This window comes from Talpa occidentalis, unplaced genomic scaffold (assembly GCF_014898055.3).
Source record: "Talpa occidentalis isolate TD23 unplaced genomic scaffold, MPIMG_talOcc4v2.1 talOcc4.14, whole genome shotgun sequence".
In the NCBI taxonomy this organism is placed as follows: Eukaryota; Metazoa; Chordata; class Mammalia; order Eulipotyphla; family Talpidae; genus Talpa; species Talpa occidentalis.
The window spans coordinates 72,146,476-72,166,364 of NW_023601433.1; the positions used below are offsets into that span (position 1 = coordinate 72,146,476).

At 44.2% G+C, this 19,889-nt stretch overlaps 1 protein-coding gene across 1 annotated transcript in view; it reads left to right on the forward strand.

Moving 5' to 3' along the window:
* Positions 1-19,889, forward strand: part of MYO18B (myosin XVIIIB) — a gene marked incomplete at its 5' end in the record, with an annotated part of 234,879 nt that overhangs the window by 84,607 nt on the left and 130,383 nt on the right. The window contains 4 exon segments of the mRNA XM_054694681.1: positions 936-1,045; positions 12,296-12,361; positions 16,931-17,059; positions 18,818-18,961. Of these exon segments, the coding sequence (XP_054550656.1) occupies positions 936-1,045; positions 12,296-12,361; positions 16,931-17,059; positions 18,818-18,961 (449 nt within the window).

A 19,889-nucleotide genomic window follows, 5' to 3' on the forward strand; every position in this document is an offset into this window, starting at 1 on the left:
ATTTAACTTCATATTCCTTTGGCGCCTAGTCCCAGCTCATCTTTGACCCTCTGTTAGGTACTCTACCACTGGGCTAGTGATTGTTGATTTCTGGTATCGAATCCAGCAGGGAGAGTCACCGCCTTTCCCTATAATTTTGAGCTCGATGACTCGAACTCTCTGGGCCTCAATTTCCACATCTATAAAAAGGGTATGGCAACAAAGACCTCAGAGGATAACAGCAAGGAAGTTGTTATCCTAGTGTCTTACACAGAGAGGTGCTCAGTTCATGCTGACATTGCTGCAAACAACCCTTGTCTTTCCCCATGAGCTCCCTCTGCTTATACTTCACTTTTGCACCAAACCCTTTGGCAGAATCCCACAGCTCCTTCCAAGGTTGGCCCTGTCACCTTCAGTCAGTACCTTCCCAGATGCCTCCTGCCAGTTTCCACCCAGAAGGTGCAGCCGTGTCCATCCTCCACCTTCGACTTAGATGTATCTGGAATGCAGCCATTCCACACGTGGGGGTGGAGGACAGGGGTAATAAGAATTAGCCAAGAAACATTTTTTTTCCAAGGACAACAGGTTTGGGAAGCTCCTGATAAGCAAAGCCAATCAGGCATCTTTCCTGCTGGCGTTCAGCATCCTTGACATCCATGGTGACACGCACCGCTACCTCACAGCAGCGCAGGAGAGTGTGGCTTTTTCAGACTTTCAGTGGAATGTTTTATAGAGCTTGTGTTTTGGGGATCACATGTGGGAATTGCTGCTTGAACCCATTTTCTTAAATTAGCAAATGGGGAAACTGAGGCCCTGAGAAGTGAGTCTGCACAGCAAGTGAGTGCGAAGCTGGCAGCAGGAACTGAGCTCTGTCCACAGGACCAGGGCTGGGACCAGGACCCCATTGGCCTTGTCTTTGGATTCCTCATTCTTCTGCCTGCTTCCACCCCCCCTAGGCTATGCTGACCACATGGGGCTCGCTCAGTTCCGCCGACGATTCCAGGTGCTGGACCCTGTGCTCATGAAGAAGCTCATGTCAACCTCCGAGAGGATAGACGAGAGGAAGGTAAGTGAAGCTGGGTGGAGGGGGGTGGAGGCCCTGGTGGCTTCTGGTCCCTGGGATTGCCCAGGGGCTGGGATCTGAGAACTGGGCTTTGGAGGCAAAGATGAGGGTGATTTGAAGTTTGGCTGAAATTCCTGCTCCAGACCAGACCCCTGCAGTATCATTTAGGACATGGCCTGGCCTAGAATGGCCCTTCTGAAGCCCTGCTTGAGGACGGGCAGGAACAGAGCTAGAGTGATAGGAAGAGCATGTCTCAGCGAGAGAGGCCCCTGGCAAGATGACAAACACCAGAACCAGCACCCTGAGTTAGTCTGTGTAAAGAGGGCTTCGTCTCTAAAATGTTGGGGAAGTATTTCACCCTCTTAGAGAATGACAATAAACTCTCCCCCTTGGGGCCGTAGTGCTAGTTCTTCCCTCTGCTGGGAGCACACTTTCCTCCCAATCCCTGCATGGCCAGCGTCGCCAAGCTCACATGGTCCTCTCCAGCACATCACCTTGTCTTTATGTTTGGGTAGCACTTGCCCTCAGCTGAACTCGTGTGGATCACCTCTGTGTTTTTTTGGGTCACAGCAAAGGCGCCATTAATTTTCTGTTGAATGAGTGAATGAATATTCATCCTAGCTCGTATTTCTTTCACAGTGTGCTTTCTTTCTGCAACTATATTGTAAACTCCTGGGGCTGGAGCCTTTGCCTTTACCCCTCAGCCAAGCCCTCAATACATGTTTTCTATTGAGAATGACCACTGCTGGTCAGTGATTTCCGAGCTCTTTAGGGTTTGCAAGGTCCTGTTGCATCCTCACTAAAGATCTGCAAATCATGAGCTATTACATCCTTTTGCATATGAGAAAGCAGAGGCTCAATGAGATAAATCGACTGCCTTGAGGCCACGCAACCAAATATTGAAACCAAGTTTCTTGATTCCAGGGCTAGCAGTTAAGAGAGCATGGACTCTAGAGGCAAACAGCTGCCCCCCAGCTGTGGCTGTCTGTGAGCTTACAAGTTACTATAGCTTTCTGCCTCAGTTTCCTCATCTGTAAAGTGGGAACAAGTCAGTGTTTTTAAGATTACCTGTGCTAGCTAGTACAGTTGATGTGCTTGATGCAGGGCCTGTTACAGAGTAAGAGCTCAATGTATGTCAACCACGATCCTCAGCATCCTCGGCATCAATAGCAATGTCATCATCTTTCAAGACCAGAATGGTAGCAAGCATTCACACAGAGCCTATGTCTATAACCAGGTTTAGAACCCCGACTGTGCCCATGTGGGTCCGAGGTCATCAGCTCTAGAATCCTCAATTAGTACATCATGAGGCCGGAAGTGTAAGCAGAGTTACAATCCTAGGTGGCTGCTTGACCAGGGCACAGTCTGCTGTGGTGAGCCACCTCCAGTGGGTAAGGCAGCACTTTCTATGTGGCCCTCCTGACTCCCCATCGAGGGGGTAGATATTGGACCCAGCTGGGGGCATGCAAAGGTATTCATCTGGTGGCAGCTCATTTTGGAATTCATGAAACTGTCTGACCTAGTGCCATCGACCACTCTGTACCAATTTTCATTTGGGGTTCCTTGTTCTTGGTCCCCAGAACTGGATCTCTGTTCAGAGCATCTGGATGAAACCATGGAAAGGGTCTCAAACTCCTCTGCAGTTGAAAACAGCACAGAAGTTGGGTGTGGGGGAGTTTTCTGCGGGGGCAGTGGGTGCAGCATATGGAAGCGTTTCTATTCTGAACGACTCAGCAGTTCTCTGTCATAGCCAAATCGAAACCACCTCCATACACACTGGAGGCCTCAGAAAATGGAAAATTACAAGTGGAATGGACTTTTGCTTCATTTTTTTTTATTTGCTCACAAATTTCATTTGCTGCAGCACAGAATTTTGGTGGCAACAAAAGGAAACGCCATCCTGCCTCTTATGAAAAAGCTGATAAATATTCATTTGCCAGGCAACGTGATATGCTATGAATTATACATGAACACGTGCTCGGATGGGCAAACTGTCAGCCTCTGTGTGCAAAGCAGTTAAGACCTCAGGATTTAATAAGACAAGTCTGACAGCTAGAAAAGGTCAACATTGTTATTAGACACTAGACGGCAGCAGAGGGAATGCATGGTCAGGGTGTAAAGGAGCCTTGGTGAAGTCCCCTGTGTGCCTACCATGCGGTGCCTAAACGTTGGCATTTGATGCCAACACTTTTTCCCAATGAAGTTCACTCATTTTGTGGGTACCTGCTGGATCCTTTCTGTTCCTAAATCAAAAATAGCAGATGCCTTTTACCACATGCACACAAACTCTCGTCACAAAATATCATGCACAATGTGAAAAGGTTACAGATCCTCAAACAGCCTGAAAAGATAGAGTTTTCCCACCCTGGGGATTTTCTCCATTTCACAGCAGAGGCAAATGAGGGCATCACCCCACAGGCAGTTAAGGGTAGAGTTGGTAGTTAAAATCATACTCTTCTGTCCTACACACGGGACTTTAGTTTTTATTGTGATAAAATACACAGGGCATCACATTTGCCATCTTGCCTGTCTTTAACTTTCCGTGGTGTCAAGTCCATTTGCATTTTGTACAACCACCACCGCCATCTTTCTCCAGAGCTGTTTCATCTTTGCAAAACTGAAACTTTGTGCCCTGTAAACTAATTCCCCCTTCTTCCTCCGACTCAACTCCTGGCAACCTCCATTCTACTTTCTTCTGTGCCTACAGTTTGACTCCTCTAACTACCGGGCATAGGTGAAAGCATACAGCGTTTGTCCTTTTGGGCTTGGCTGATTGCCATAGCGTGTGTCAGAATTTCCTTCCTTCTTAAGGCTGAATAATATTCCATTACACTTATATATAGCATTTTGCTTACCCATTCATCTATCGATGGACAATTGGCTACCTTCCATTTTTACCTGTTGTGAATGATGCTGCTGTGAACAAATATGTACAAATATCTCTTTGAGACCTGGCTTTTAGTTCTTCTGGGTTGATACCAAAAGTTTATTGCTTGATCATATGGTAATTCTAGTCAAGCTTCCTCTTTTCAACACCCAGGTACCAGTTCAGGTTTCAAAATTGACCCCACCTTCTCCCCCACCCCCATCCCTGTTCTTGACACCCATTCCCCATGATGCCTTAACCTACACTAAAGCCCACCCAGAGTGACTAATGGTAGAGTCTCAGGCAGATGGATGGAGGAAAGGGGTCAACTCACCTTGGCTATGTCCCAGATTCTGGTCCCTTCAGTCTCTGCTGCAGAGGCAAGAGTTGCCAAGTATCTCTGATTGATGTCAAGAAATCCTTGGCCCCACCCTCTCCTCAGAGTGTCTGCAGTGTTGATTGATTTTAGCCAACAAAATCTCTATCTCTGGGGACTCGATGTGAAGAACACAATTAAGGGATGTCAATCTGTCTTTTCAAAGGCAGCCACTCTTGCAATGTCTCAGACCCTGGTGGATACACCTAATTTCCTCTGAATTTGAGTCTTTTTCTGCTGGGACTTTGTTTTTTCATACAGTTTCTGCCTTGTGCCAGGCATTCTTTTTACGTATGAGAATATAGAGTTAAATGAAAAAATTATGGTCCCCACCCTTGTGGGGGTGACTTGATCTATGTGTGAGAGGTTGTGGTTAAAATGGTTTGAGTCAGTCAGATTTGAGTTCCAATTCCACCGTCTGCCATCTTTATTCCATTCATCTCCCCCCTTAATACCTGATAGCTTTGTGACCATGGGATTCATGTGATAGGGTATAACAAAATGTCTAGCACATAGTAGGTGCCCAAAGATGGCAGCCATGGAGCCATGGTGTGGGCTTCATGGAGGAGGTGCTGTGCTGACAGTAGCCATAAGGTTCATTGGGTAAGCGTCCAACTCTGTGGACATGGATTCTCCAAATCACACCACTTGTTGAGGAGTGAGCTGGGGAAGCACTTCGCAGCCATGGCTCTTCAGTACTCCAGGAGTCTCACTGCCTGTCTGGCATGTTCAGCTGAATGTGAGATGTCACTCCTTGTTCAGTTTCCCTACATTCTTCCTATAAGTGAAATCATCTAGTATTTTTCTTTTTCCTTCTGACTTATTTCACTGAGCATAATCCCTTCCAGCTCCATCCATGTTTTTGCAAATGGCATGAGTTTATCTTTTTTGATTGCTGTATATATTAATCCAGTCATCTGTTTTGGGGCATTTAGGTTGTTTTCATAGCTTAGCTATTGTAAATAGTGCTGCAATAAACATATGAGGGTCTCCCTGGTGACGCAGTGGGTTGAGCGCTGTGCTGTGGAGCTGTGCGCAGCCTCTGCAGTGCCGGTTCGATCCCCGCTGGCTGGCGAGAATCCCATATGGTATGGCAGACCTCTCCTGTTATGCCTGCTGCTCCCCTCAGCAGTGTATTTCTGTTGTCTGCCTGTGCTGCTCCCTGCTCTGTCTCTGGTGAATCCTCTCACCCTCCCGCGCCTCTGGCCTGTACCCCAGCTCTTGTATAAAAATAAATAAATAAATAAATAAATAAATAAATAAATAAATAAATAAACAAACATATGAGTGCAGGTTTCCTTTCAAATTAATGGTTTTGTGTCCTTTGGGTAGATTCCTAGAAGTGGAATTGCTGCGTCATATAGTAGCTCTATTTTTAGTAATTGAATTCCTTTGTTTCAGATAGATAGATAGATAGATAGATAGATAGATAGATAGATAGATAGATAGATAGATAGATAGATAGATAGAGAGATAGAGAGATAGATAGAGAGATAGAGAGATAGATTATACATATTGATATAACTATATGATTTCAATACTTTTAAATTTATTGAGAAGTGTTTATGGCCTAGTCGATGATACATCTTAGAGAGGCTTCAAGGTGCACCTGATTATTTTGCTGTTGTTTGGCAGAGTGGTTTTTACATGTTAGTTAGGTCACTTCAGTTGTTAGTATTGTTCTAATCTCTGTCCTTGCTGTCTTTAGGTCTAATTGTTCCATCAATTATTGATTCAGTTATTGAAGTCTTTAACTGTTGACTTAGCTATCCTTCTATCAATTTTTGCTTCATATGTTTTTGTTAACTACATAAATATTTATAATTGCTGTATCTTCCTCATAGATCAACCCTTTTATCACTATATGTCCCTCTTTTTCTTTAGTAATCATTTTTGGTTTTTTCAGAAGACAAAGTCTTTTCTTCTGATATTAGTGTAGTCACCCCTAGTCTCTTATATTTACTGTTTGCATGGTATGTCCTGTCCCATTTAATCTTTCCCTTTCAACTTGTCTTTGAATCTAAAGTGTTTTTTGTGTTGACAGTAGTATATAGTTGAATTTTTCTCAAACATTCAGGCTGATTGAGCCCCTGTAATTTTATCTGAGTATTTAATGCATTGATATTAATATGATTTACATATAAGATTTTACTATTGTTTTTCACTTTATCTTATGTCTTTCTTATTCCTGTTCCCCTTCATGTCTTTCTTTTGTACAAACTAGATATTTCCTAGTGGATGATTTAAAATCCCCCTCCCCAATTTTTAGTGGTGGTTCTAGAAATTATAATATGTATCTTAATTCATAACCTATTTCAGATTATTACTCACTCAATTTAGGTAAATTAGAAGATAGTTGCTCCAATAAGGTTCTTCTTTTTATCTTAATGCTGTTGTTATATATTACATCACATACTTCTAAACTGAACACTACAGCTTTATAATTTAATCTTTGGTCTTTAATTTGTTAAGAGACAATAAGAGAAAATAGATTTTTGCAATTGTTTATCTTTCCCTGTGCATTTATCTTTTATAGTTCTCTATTTCTTCAAGGATTTGAATTATCTCTGGTGTCATTTCTTTCATCCGAAAGGACTTCCTTTAATATTTCTTATAAGAAAGCTCTGAAAGCGACAATTTCTCAGTCTTTATTTACCTGAGGGAGTCTTTAATTCACTTTCATTTTTGGCATTAGCTTTGCTGGATATAGAATTCTTGGTTTACAGAAATCTTTGCTTTCAGTACTTATTCTCTGCAACCCTATTGCATTCTGATTTCCACTGTTTCTGTTGATAAGTCAGCCATTCCTGGTTTACATGTTTCCTTCTACATGATGAGTTATTTTCCCATGTTGCTTTCATGATTTTCTCTTTATGTTTGCCTGTAAATAGTTTGTCACAGATGTGTATTAGGTGATTCTCTCATGTTTAAACACTTGGCATTCATGGAGCTTCTCAGATCTACAGATTAAAGCCTTAGTCAAATTTGGGGAATTTTATTCACACATTTTTTTTCCAGTCCCTTTTTTTCCTTTCCTTTTGGTACTTTCATTATACATTGTCAGTATAATTGGTGTTACCACATGTCAGGGAGGGTCTGTGGGGTCTTTTCATTTTGATTTCTGTTTTTCTCCATTCAAATTAAACAATTTTTATTGATCTACCTTCAAGTTTGCTGATACGTTCTGGATTTAGAGACTTTGTTTACCTTTATTACCATTTTTTATTATTATTACTTTTCTTACCATTACACCATAGGACCTCGTATTGCTGATACTTTCTTATGCTAGCTCAGATCTGCTGTTGAGCCCCTCTAGTGCTTTACTATTCCAGTTATTGTATTTTTTAAAATGTAAAATTTTTGATTAGAGCTTTTAAAAAATTTCTACCTCTGCTGATATTTTATATTTGATGAGTTGTTATCATTATACTGTCCTTTAATTCTTTAAGCATGGCTTCTGTTAATTTTCTAAACACATTTATTATAGCTGCCTGCAAGCGTTTGACTGTTATGTCCAACGTTTGAGTCCATAGAGGGTTTCTACTGATTGGGGTTTTTGTATTTTTGGCCCTAACTCTAAGTCTCACTCTTCAGTTTCTTTACATGTCTTTTAATTTTTTTTTGTTGGAAACATTTTAGATAATATATTGTATGTATTTACATATAAGTGTACATATTTGTACATAGATATTAATGTAAGTATCTGTGCATATATAAATGTAGATAAGTATATAATCTCTGGATTCTGATCTTTTCACAATTATTTAATAACTCTCTGGCCTTGATTGAAACTGCTGGTGAAACTACTGATATCTCTGCTCAGCATTTATTCTTGGTTTTATTATAAAGCTTGGATTCTCAGGGTTGCCCCTATGTTAGCACAGCTTAGTGGTCAAATTGTAATCCAACACCTTGAATTTCTGAGGCTTTCACCTAACTGTTATGGAGCCCTACGTGGCTGGAAAACATATTCAACATTCAGACATTGTGTCCCAGCTTTTCTTTTTTGGCTTTTTCAAATCTTTTCTGCTAATGCCATGTCCTTATGTCTAAATAGTGATCTACGCATAGCTGGAAATCTCTCAGTCTTTCCTGTGTTCACATAAAGCCTTGGATGTGTGCTCAAACTTCCAGATTGCCAGGAATATGTGGGAGTTTATCGAGGCCCATGGGGACTATCCTATTCCCTTAACTGGCCAAATAACAGCCAGTTAAGTTTCTGGCTAGTCAATGGCCCTTTGCTTGTCCCAATAAGGTAACAGTCTTAGGCTAGTTGTGCCATTGACCTTCTCCATTTCTTTGCCGTTTAGATCACCATTGTTTCCAATAATAATACTGGTGGCTGATCTTCCTGCACTTTATTCCTTGTAAGCGAGCCTCTGCTGACAGCCAACCTGCTGGTTTCCGCAGATTGCCTCACTCTGGTAGGACTTTTACAATAACAGATCTTAGTGGAGGTCGGAAGAGCCCTAGTCAAGATTGCCGTAAGCTCCCACTTTTCTTAAGGCTCAATAGGTTTGTTCAAATAAGTGATTCTCAATTTATTGTATCTCCTTGTTTAATTTCCAGAATATTAAACTTGATTTTGAAAATTTTATCTTTTTTGAGGGGAGGAGGAGAGGATTTATCAAACTCATGCTCTACTGTTCTGGAAGTCTTACTCTTATATGTTACTTTTGGCATCTCATTATAGGATTAGAGAGGAGGGCGTGACTTGTTCAAGGTCACACAACTAATAAAGTGTAAAGCTGAGCTGGATCCCAGCATCTGGGGGCAGAGAACAAGTTTCAAAAGTTGACCTCTGAGTTTGTATCTGCCTCCATCACTTTTTAGCATGTGACCTTTGACAAATCATTCCATTGCACTGGACCCCATTTTCTTTCTTTGTAAAATGGGGATCAAATAGTAGCTGTTCTAGAGGTTTGAAAATTAGATGAATTATGCATAAAGTACTTAGAGCAGTGCTCAGACTCAAAAAATAAAATAGGAAACTGTCTCCTTGGCAGAAAATGACCAACATTTTTCTCACAAAGGTGGCGTTACTTGCTTGTAAGTTTAATTCTCAATTTTCTAGACAATTCAGATGGAATAGCTGATTCCATAAAAATGAGGGACAAGGAAGATATTTCTTATGGTGACCTGGATTGTTGTTCTGTCTTCTACCAACTGACATCTACTGGCTTCTGGATAATGATTAGATTATGCAGAACCAAATGAAACCACTGATTTGACAGAAACAAGTGATATTTCCATATGGTTCAATCTAAGAACAATATTAATGATGAAAATAATAATAGTAATTAACTCCAAATCATTTACAAATTCCTTTTCACACATTCTCAATTATTTACCCAATATCTATACAGCCTAAGCAGGGAATATTGTCACCATTTTGCAGGTCAGGAAAATGAGGGTCGGAACCATAGTTCAGTACCTGTAGCCCCCCCCATTCACTCTACCATTTGGACATAAGTTTTATTTTCTGACAAAGAAGGTTAACAGCACAGGACATCTTTATTAAGCTTGCTATTCTTGGCTACACAGACATCTAGAGGACTATAAAACAAACAGATGAAAAAAAATCCTCAACTATTGAGGTAGTTGGGAACATATTGTGACAGTGTCTGGGGTATACCTAAGAAACAGAAGCCTAAGTCCACATTCTGCTGCAGTGCTCCTGAGTGTTGACCAGAACAAAGCTGGCTAGGACCAGCTTAGAAAAATAAGGACTAGCTTATAATGCGTAGTGTGTGTTACCATATGCCAGGTCTACGTGAAGCCCTCCACACACCCAGCCGCAGAATATTCTGAAATAGGTACTAGTATCCACCATGCCCATTTTTTTTTTTTCTGCAGAGGAGTCTATGGTTGGCTCCAAGTGAAATGCTTGTCCAAGGTCATACAGTTTAAAGTGGTGAAGGCAGGATCTCAACCCAAGTGGTTCTAAGTCCAGATCCAGATTTTAGCACCCCCCTCCCCAACATTGACTTTGGGTATTAACTCCAAGGTAGACCTAGAAAAATTGCATTGACTGTTCGTTTCATTTATTTTTCATCTATCCATCCATCTTATTTCCAGTCAATTTTTATTTTGTTTTCGTCTTGTGCAGAGAGAAAAGATGTTGTAGTTTGGATATATTGGTTTTATATATTCTGCTGCCTACAACTCCCCTGTAACATTTTTGTCTAAAATGTAATAAGTGAAACCACTGAATTTTTGGAGGGACGTTATGGAATGTTCTTCTAGGAGGTCAGAGGAGGAAACTTACTCCCAGATTATAGTCTTGGACTAGACTTTTAATAAGCACTTTTTTGGACATCTTAGAAACTTTTCTGTGATTCCGATGACCCATGGAATTGAAACTCATCTACTAGATTTCTTCAGTCTCATAATACCTTTTTGCCTCTTGAGTTTTGCAATTACTTTTGTGACAGGTTTTTTTTTTTTCTTTTCTGCAAATAGACTTTGTGATTCTCAGTGAATGGAAGGTCCATGAGGGGTGGTATGGGGGTGGAGTGGGAAGGGAATTGGCAGTCACATAGGAACCAGGCGTGACCTGTGTTTATCTGAGGGTACAGCTCTCCAGCAGGGTTTTTCAGAGCCTGCAGGACAGTTTGACAAGAGGAAAATTCCATTCAACATCTGGTGATTTGACCTACGCTGCATTCAAGCTTGTCTTTGAGTGAGTTTGTTTCTCCTTTATGGGGCTGCCTTTCTCCCTCTTACACTTCCCCTCTTGCTAGATCTCTCTTGTGTAGGTGGTCACTCATGCAGCCATCATATTTATTGAGCTCTTACTGTATGCACAGAACAGTAGCAGGTACAATGGAGGACTAAGAGCTGTATTATATAAAGGCCCTCCCTCATAATCCATGTCAGATGCACAAGGTTTATGGCCATGTCATTTATTCAGCAAATATTTGTGAGAGAGAGACAGTCACTGGCAAGCAAAGTGAGAGGGTGGGGTGTTGAGGAAACTGTCACCGGAGACTTTAGTGACACATTGGGTGAATATTCCAGAGTCCTGGGGTCCTTGGGAGCCATGCCAGGCCTGCAGAGCAGTTCAGGAGATAGATGCCTGGCTCTACTCATGCAACCTTAGAACCTTGGAGAAATGCCTTCATTATGCTGTTTTTTTGCTAATTGCAAGACATCCATAACACGGACTCTGCAACTTCCACCATTTTTGATATGCGGTTCCACTGAAGCATGCAGCAAGCATACCTGCGATGCCGGGCCACGCTCTCACCATCCGTCTCCGGCGCTATGTACCTTGCAGAATGGAAGCTCTGAGCCATTAAACACTGACTCTGCATCCCCTTTGCCTGGTTCCTGGCTACCCCCATTCTATTTTCGGCCTCTATGAATTTGACTCTATTAGGTGCCTGAATAAATGGAAGCATACAGTTGTCATCCTTTTGTCATCGGCTGATTCTGCAGCGTTCACTATGTGGCAGCGTGTCTCAGAATTTCATCCCCTTTTGAAGCTAAACACATTCTGTTGAGTGTGTCTGCACGTACCTAGCCATTCTTCTATTGCTGGGCACTGGGTTTGCTTCTACCTTTTGGCTGCTTTGGGTGAATAATGCAACCGTGGGTGCCAGGTGCACAGTGTCCATCAGGTCCCTGTTCTTACTTCTCTCGGGTCGGAGCCAGCACAGTTTTCCACAGTAGACACATTCTTCATCTCATTTTGTGCCTTTGGTTTTCTCCTCTATAAAATGGGCATGGTAGTACGAGGACCCCCTTAGGGTGGCTATGGGAATGAAAGGAGATGGTGTCTGTGACCGTCCTAGCAGAGCGGGTGACACACAGTAGGGGCTCCATGTGTGCCGCCCTTCCCCACTCACCGGGGTGAGGTCGAGCTCCGTGCGCCACAGCTCACAGACGCTTGGGCTCGGCCCTCCTCCTCTCTCGATGCAGCCTTCCCCCATCCTACCAGCCTGACTGCCCACTTTGAGAGTCTCCTGCCTTTCTCTGTCTTCACCTCTAATGTCTCTCTTCTCCCCAGGCTGTGGAGGAGCTCCTGCAGACCCTAAATTTGGAGAAGGCAGCAGTGGCTGTGGGGCACAGTCAGGTGAGTAGAACTTTCTTAGAACATTCTGCCCAATCACAGCAGGGACTCTGAGAGACGAGATTCTTGTTCTACCTCAATTGATCATTACTTCTGTGTGTCTCCTTTTCACCAAGCCCAAAACAAGGCTGATGGTTTTTCTGCCCTGTTACAAGGTTGTGAGGATGAAATGTTACAATGTGGAGGAAATAACATTGGGAAATAACATTTATTACACTCCCAGGGGCCCTGAGGTCTGGAAGAGTTAACAGCTGGGACTTCCGTGTGCCTCTCCTTTTTTCTGAGCCTTGGAAAGAGCCGCCATAAAATTTGGGAGGAAACGCTCATCTTCCCTCAGGCCTTGTAACTTTTGCTTTGCAATCAACTGTAACACAACTCTAGTCCTAGCTGATTAGCAGCAGTAACTGAAAAGAGAGGGCTTGAAGGGAAGGCATACTGTTTTAGAGTTGAGAGAAATAGCTTGTTACAAACTGCTGTTGAGCCAAAAGCTCTTCCAAAAATGTTTACTTGTTTAGGGAAAATTCCACAGAGCCTTCATATGCTCAGATAGCCTATAAATATTCAGGAAGGGAAACACAATATTTAGGCCTTTCTAAACTGGCCAGGGGACTCCCATCCTTCATCATTGTGGAAGGCCTGTTAACTATCTCCTGGAACAAATATTCCGTGGATTGCATTCTATTTTGAGAAGTGAGGTACAGAGATTGTCACCTCAAAGACCAGGTGGTGGACAGGGGAGAAAGATGAAGTTTAGAAACACAAAGTGAAGAGAGAATAGCCAAGAGAGAAACATGACTCCACATGGCTCCTCAGTTATCTGCTGACTGAATTATGTCACACAATAAACCTTTGTCCATCACCTCCCTCGCGCAGGTGCTATGTGAGGAGCTGGAGAAGGGCCCCGGTCCCCAGAAGTCCACTCCTCACTATTGGTGCTTCTTACAGTCCTCAGCAGCCTGCCTCATCCCTCTCTCTCCTTGGAGAGCTCACAGTCGCTCGCACCAGATATTGCCCCGTAGCACAACATCTCACCCCATGCCCCTCCCGCTTCTGCTAAAGCGTGAGGTTGAAGCAGTTAGTCTGCTGTGGTCTCAATTGACTGATCCTGCTGGGAGTGGGCAGATATCGAAAACTTGCAGACCATTTCAGTAAAGGAAATAAACCAGTTGATTACTGGGTTTCCACCATGGAGTGGAGTGCTAAGGGCAACTCCATGCCATGTGTTGCTCCTTTTCTCTCACAATCTCCTTTGAGATAATGAGAATAACCCTTCCTTCCAGATGGGGAGGCTGTCCCTCTGGAAGTAAGCCCCCTTTCAAGGTCCTTTAGGTACCTGGGGGCATAGGTACAGCCCCTGAAAACCTGTATTGATCCAAATCCCAGGTTCATTTCAATACACTGTGGGCTCCTGTGTCACACTTCTGACACAGGACTTTATTGCCCTGAGTCAGTCGAACTGTTCACCTCCAAGAACTTCATCCTGCTTGACCAGCCATTCTCAAAGTGTGGCCCCTGGATCAGCAGCATCACTATCACCTGAGAGCTTGCTAGAAATGCAGATTCTCAGGTGTGACCCCAGACCTAATGAATCAGAAACTGGGGGTGGGACCCAGTTGCCTGGATTACACCAGATCCTCGAGGGGATTCTAGTGCATGTGCCAGTGTGTGAGCCCTGGTCTAGTCACTCAGCTATGTCATGAGTACAAAAATCAGTCCCAATGAGCCCAGCAGCTACTGCAGAAGAAAGAACAGAAGATTCGCCACTACGTATACTCCCTTTACAGTGGCGAGGGCAAGGAGTCTGTAAGCCAGATCACCACAATAATAAAACAGCATCATTATTGAATAATATTGTATTCACTAGGAGACTGTTAAGTGCAAGTCAAGGTCCCTATATCCTTCTGTAAGCCAGCTAGACGGTAGACTGAGATCTTTCAGAGCAGATGCAACTCTTCTGCCTTGCAGGATGGGGCACTGAATATGTGGGAAGCTATGAAGTGGAGAACATTCAGGCTTTCTCTTCCTAACTGTTTGAATCTGGAGTGACTGATTTTACCTCTCTGAGCCTCACTCCTCTCATCTGTAAAATGGATGTGGGACATCATGCCAAGCTGGCTGTGGGAATCAGTCAATTTCCATTTAACAGGGTTTGGCTGTCATGACATATTGAATGCATTTGTCAGCAGGGGCAAGATGCTTATCAAATGAACAACATTTTAATGCTTAAAGAGCTAAACTCCTCTAGTCTGGAAAATTACTACAAGAAGCTAATTTCTCAGCAGTACCAGACATAGGAGCTATTGCCCTGTCAGATTTTTAAAACTTGGCCTTCAGCATTTTTAGAGGGAAAACAGCTTGCATCGTGGTGGCCCCCGCAGATTCCTTAAAGATGGGGATGTCTGGATGTTATACTCTGTTTGGGCCTGATAAGCAGCTAGACCTGTGAAAGGCGAATAATTTAGATTTTTCTTTGTGATTCTGAGCCCTGGTGCCTTATCAAGGCCTGTGCCCAGGGCCGTGACATTTATGAAAAAGGTGGGATTCCACATGCACTTAGCCTCCTGGTTGGCAATGTGCTCTTAAAAGGAGAAAAAAAAAATCAAGATAAGATTCTGCAGAGGCGATGACTTATTCCCATTCTGTGTATGGTCGTTTCCAATTATCTTTTTAATGAAAGCTTCATACTTAATCAATAGTGGTTTTGGCAGCACCCGCCGCCTTTTGTAATATACGAACTAGTGCTGTCATCACTTTGATCATTGATTTCTTTTTTTAATAGCAGCTTTTGGGACTCACTAGCTTGTGAAATTAATACAGTCATTATTGAGGCAATCTGATAGGTAATGAGTCAATCGTGTCTTTATTTCAATGAGGCTAATTGTCTTGGTGGCCCTGGCAGTTAGGAAGTGTTCTCTAAAGCAATGGAAGGTTGCAAAACCGAGTTAGCACCGATTGGGTGTGCTAATTTTCATTTTCCCATTGAGAAAGGGTTTACTGTGGGACTGGGGGGCGCGGATTGCCATTACAGAAAATAGATTTAGGAGGATGGAGAATCGATTGACATCCTTTGTTCGACCTCGAATCAGATTGCAATTCAGCCTCAAATTTCAGGTGTGCTGGGTCCTAATGAATGAGAAAACGAAGCCTGTGTTGACAGTGAGAACAGGTGCAGAGAATGAACTAGACTTTGGATTTAAGTTTTAGCTTTGCTAGTCATCAACAACATGACCTTGAGTCCAATACATGACCTCCCTGAGCTACTTGATTCCCTGGAGGGTTACCTTGAGTATTAGTATGAGACATGGGAGAAAAGTCTTCGAAAAATGCAGATGTCATGCAGATGTTAATGATGTTCAGTGAGAATTGTCTTCTTGTCTGGAGTCAGATGGAGGGAAGTAAATCCTACTACTGCCACTTGCTAGTGGAGGATCATGGGGGAAATGCCCTTTTTAACTGTACGTTTCCCTCCATAAATGGGATCACAATGAGTACCATATAGACTTATACTTGTCTATTGATTTGCCTGCCTATCAAATAACTAGAACACAGTAAAGTCTCCCAAAAATGTTGCACCTTAATTGATATTACTTGATGATATCACTATGATACAGCTGTCATGTGTTCCAGAGAAACCCAACATCTTTGCGGCCATAAGCCACATCTGGAAAAGAAATTCTCAGGACTGTGGATAGAAATCAGCAGCATCGGGGACATCTGAAAAGTCACCCACCTCCTGTCAGTGCTCAGATGCCACCATTAAAGTATCTTTCCTTAGATGAGGTGAGAAAATGCTGCACCAAAATTGTCCTACTAGCGGCTGGAGCAGACCTGGCCCCAAAGTGTCAGGCTCGCTTGGAAAATCCTTTCCCTGCAGTTGATTCGAAGGCAGCCCTGCGGGGTGCCAAGGAGGCATTGATCACTTTGCTGCAGAGCCCTTCATCCATTATTGATGAGCTACAGCCTGGAAACTGTGGACCACACATTGTTTCCTGCTACATGCCTCAGCACCCTCTCTGGGAGGCACAAGCCTGGCCCCATCCACTCCTTCGTCACATTCTCTGCCCTTCCTTTAAGGCAGGACTGAGGTGTTTTCCAGGTCCCCTTTCTCTCAGATTGTCAGTGACTCTTTCCAAAGAATGCATGTCCCCAGGCCCAAGACCAAACCCACAGATCTGACCTCTCTGGGGCAAGGCCAGGGAACCTGTCTTTGCCACCCTCTCTGACACAGAGAGACATTTCAGCAGGTGTGTCTAGCAGTCATTCTCAAACTGATGTGTGCCTGAGGTTCCTGGGATCATATTAAAATGTCGGTTCTGATTTAGCAGAATACTGTGGGGGGACACAGTATTGCATTTCTACCAAGCCTCCATATGGTGCTGATGCTGCTGGTGCATGGACCCTAGAAAAAGGGAAAGAGGAGCCATCGTGAGACACTTTCGACCCTTAGTGAAGGGCAGCTGTGGGCAGATATTTCAGTGGATGCAAGAGAACTAGGCCCTGAGTGGCCATTGCTCCTATCACAGATAGTGATTCACCTTCGTGGAAGTCACCTTCAGCTTTCTCTCCTTGCAGGTGTTCCTCAAAGCGGGAGTGGTCTCCAGACTTGAGAAGCAGAGAGAGAAGCTGGCGTCTCACAGCATCATTTTCTTCCAGGCGGCCTGCAAGGGCTTTCTGTCTCGCCAGGAGTTCAAGAAGCTGAAGGTATGGAGGCCCGTGTGCCTGCAGAACCCGGCAGAGGCAGGAGGTCCTGGATGAGGGGCTGCAGTCCCAAGCTTCTCACACTCACTTGTGCGCGAATCCCCAGTGCGATACTGTTACTGTGCAGAGTCAAATCCAGTGAATCTGGAGTGAGCACAGGGTCTGCCTGTCTCCCATGAGGATGCAAGTGCTGCTACCTCACAGACCCACCCTGAGCAGTGAGATTTTAAGCAACACTATGCAAGAAATCATGACTGTTTTTTGGACGTGGACAACAAGTCACCCACGATGCCCACTACCTAGATAGCCACAAGGTTGTCCAAGCCCTCTGGGTTGGTCCATGTTGTCAGCCTATACATTCTCTGGAGAACTTGACTTTCAGGGGTCACCAGACAGGGCATGTGCAGGCCTCAGTCCTGAGAGCTTTGGGATCAAAGGACAAGTTCAGAGTGTAGAGTAATGAACCACCCTGGGCCACCGTCTTTAGAAATCTCAGAGGCTGAGTGTCCTTTGAGTCTGCACAGTGTTGGGAAGGCAACAGGGCTTGGAGACAATGTCCAAATCCCACCCTCCTGCTTAGCAGCTGGCTGAAGGTAAGATGAGCTAATGTACACACACTACAGTACATGGCACATAGTAATAGCTCAATAAATGCTACCTGCTATGATGTTAATACTGTTATTAAGTCTTACTGATAACATACAGTCTTATTACATGTGCCTCTAGTACATGTGAACTTGTGCATTCAAATATATGTACTTGGCAAAGTTAGCATATGGCAAGAGCATGAATCATTCTAATAATTTCAGCAATCCCAATGGCCCACTGCACTTAAGCACTTAGGCCTGGGATGATTTGCAAAAGACGCTGAAAGCCTGAGTGCTGTCTGCTGCCAGACTCAGGGCTTCCGTCCCAACTCTGTCACTGAGAAGCTGTGTGACATGGGACACATGGCTTTGCCTTTCTGTCCCGTGGTGTTCCCATCAGTGAAGTGGCTATACTGATAACACCTACCTCACAAGGCTGATTTGAGAACTGAGCCAAAGTGTATAAGATACTCAGGGCAGTGCCTGGCATGCAGGAAGTGCCATACCAGCAAGCGTGCTGGCCTTTGTGATGGTGGTGAGGGGACAGGGTCTCCTCAGCATGATTTCTACCTAAGATAAATAAGGTGGGTGAATTGGGGCAGTGTGGTCCTCGGACCAGCAGCACCCTCATAACCTGGGGATTGGTTAGCAGGTTATTCTTGGCCCCACCCCAGACTCACTGAATCTGAGCCTGGGTGGTGGAGCCCAGCCATCTGTGTTTTGACAAGCTCTCCAGGAGATTCTGATGCACACTCAAGTTTGAGAAGCATGGAATTTAAATACACTTGAAGTGGTATTTATCCCCTAAATATCAGCTAACATAATAATCAAGGCCATCACCTCTTGTCAGCAGTTTCCGGGATTTGCACAGGTGGTTTTGGCCTTGCACAGTGACTTGAACCTAACCCTATATGTTGTGACCCATTCTGCCATATTTTTTACTCCTTGCTCTATTATCATTGTTATGTCATGCACGATCATGTCATATGCCCGATGCCTGGTGCTGAGAGCCTGACTCCATGAAGGACAGCTCTTTATTTTCAGTTACCTAATCCCTCCACTAGGACAGAAACCCATTTCCTCTACCCCCTTCACCACCCTCTGCCTCTTTTCTTCCTTTACCTCCACCGGTTTTGGGAAGGACCTTCAAGTCTCCACTCTCCTTCCCCTGCAGATTCGCCGACTGGCCACCCAGTGCATCCAGAAGAACATGGCTGTGTTCCTAGCGGTCAAGGACTGGCCGTGGTGGCAGCTCCTTGGTTCCCTCCGGCCCCTGCTGAGTGCCACCACTGGGGATGAGCAGCTCCGTGCCAAGGAGGTTGGTCCAGATGGCAGCCAAGTGGCTGCTCCCTCCCCCACCCCCACCTTATTTTTGCCTCCAGACCCAGTGTCTCCACCCCTGAAACTTCTTGATCTAGGAGTGTTTCACACCCCCAACCCCACCCTAGCACGTCCTCATGCCCCTTCCAGATGCCATCTCTCTGTCCCCATCAACAGAGAGCAGTCTTCGTCCTGTGCCCAGCTCCTTTCTGGGCTCGTGGGTGCTGGTTAAGTGGTGAAATCATTGAGTCCTTTCTCTCCCTACCTCTCAGACAACACTCCTACTACTCTCCCTTCTACTCTGGTGACAGCTGCTGTAGACAGGTTATTTCCCTCCAGTTTTGATTGACTCCTGGTCTATCCTGCCTGTTGTTTCTTTTTTTTTTCTTTTTTTTTTTTTTTGTGGGACCCTCGCCGGTGGGCGGGAATCGAACTGGTGCTGCAGAGGCTGCGGGCAGCCTCGAAACCCAGTGCTCAACCGCTGCGCCACCAGGGGAGGCCCTCCTGCCTGTTGTTTCTTTTGAAAAAATTAGCAAGAATACACACAGTTCCTTTCTTTCTTACACAAATGGTAGCATACTACATGTAGTCTTCTGCAACTTTCATTTTTCACTAAAAATTGTATTTTGAGAGTTACGCTGCGTCCATTTTTATGGAAATCTTCCTTGTTCTCTCTCCACGGCCACTTACCATGGTGTCCCATAGTTCTGCACCAGCCTGCTGTGGATGGGTGCTGAAATGGATCCTAATGGTGGTATTGTAAGATAGCGTTGAGCTGCTGGCACTAAGTGTACTCCAGGAGGAAAGAGAGCATGCCCAGTCTCAGGTTCAGCAAGCGGTCCTGTTCCAAGGATTTGCATTCATACCTGCGCTGGTGTGGCCAGATGTGCATGAGCAGAGATGTTGGTATTCTGAAATGGTGAAAG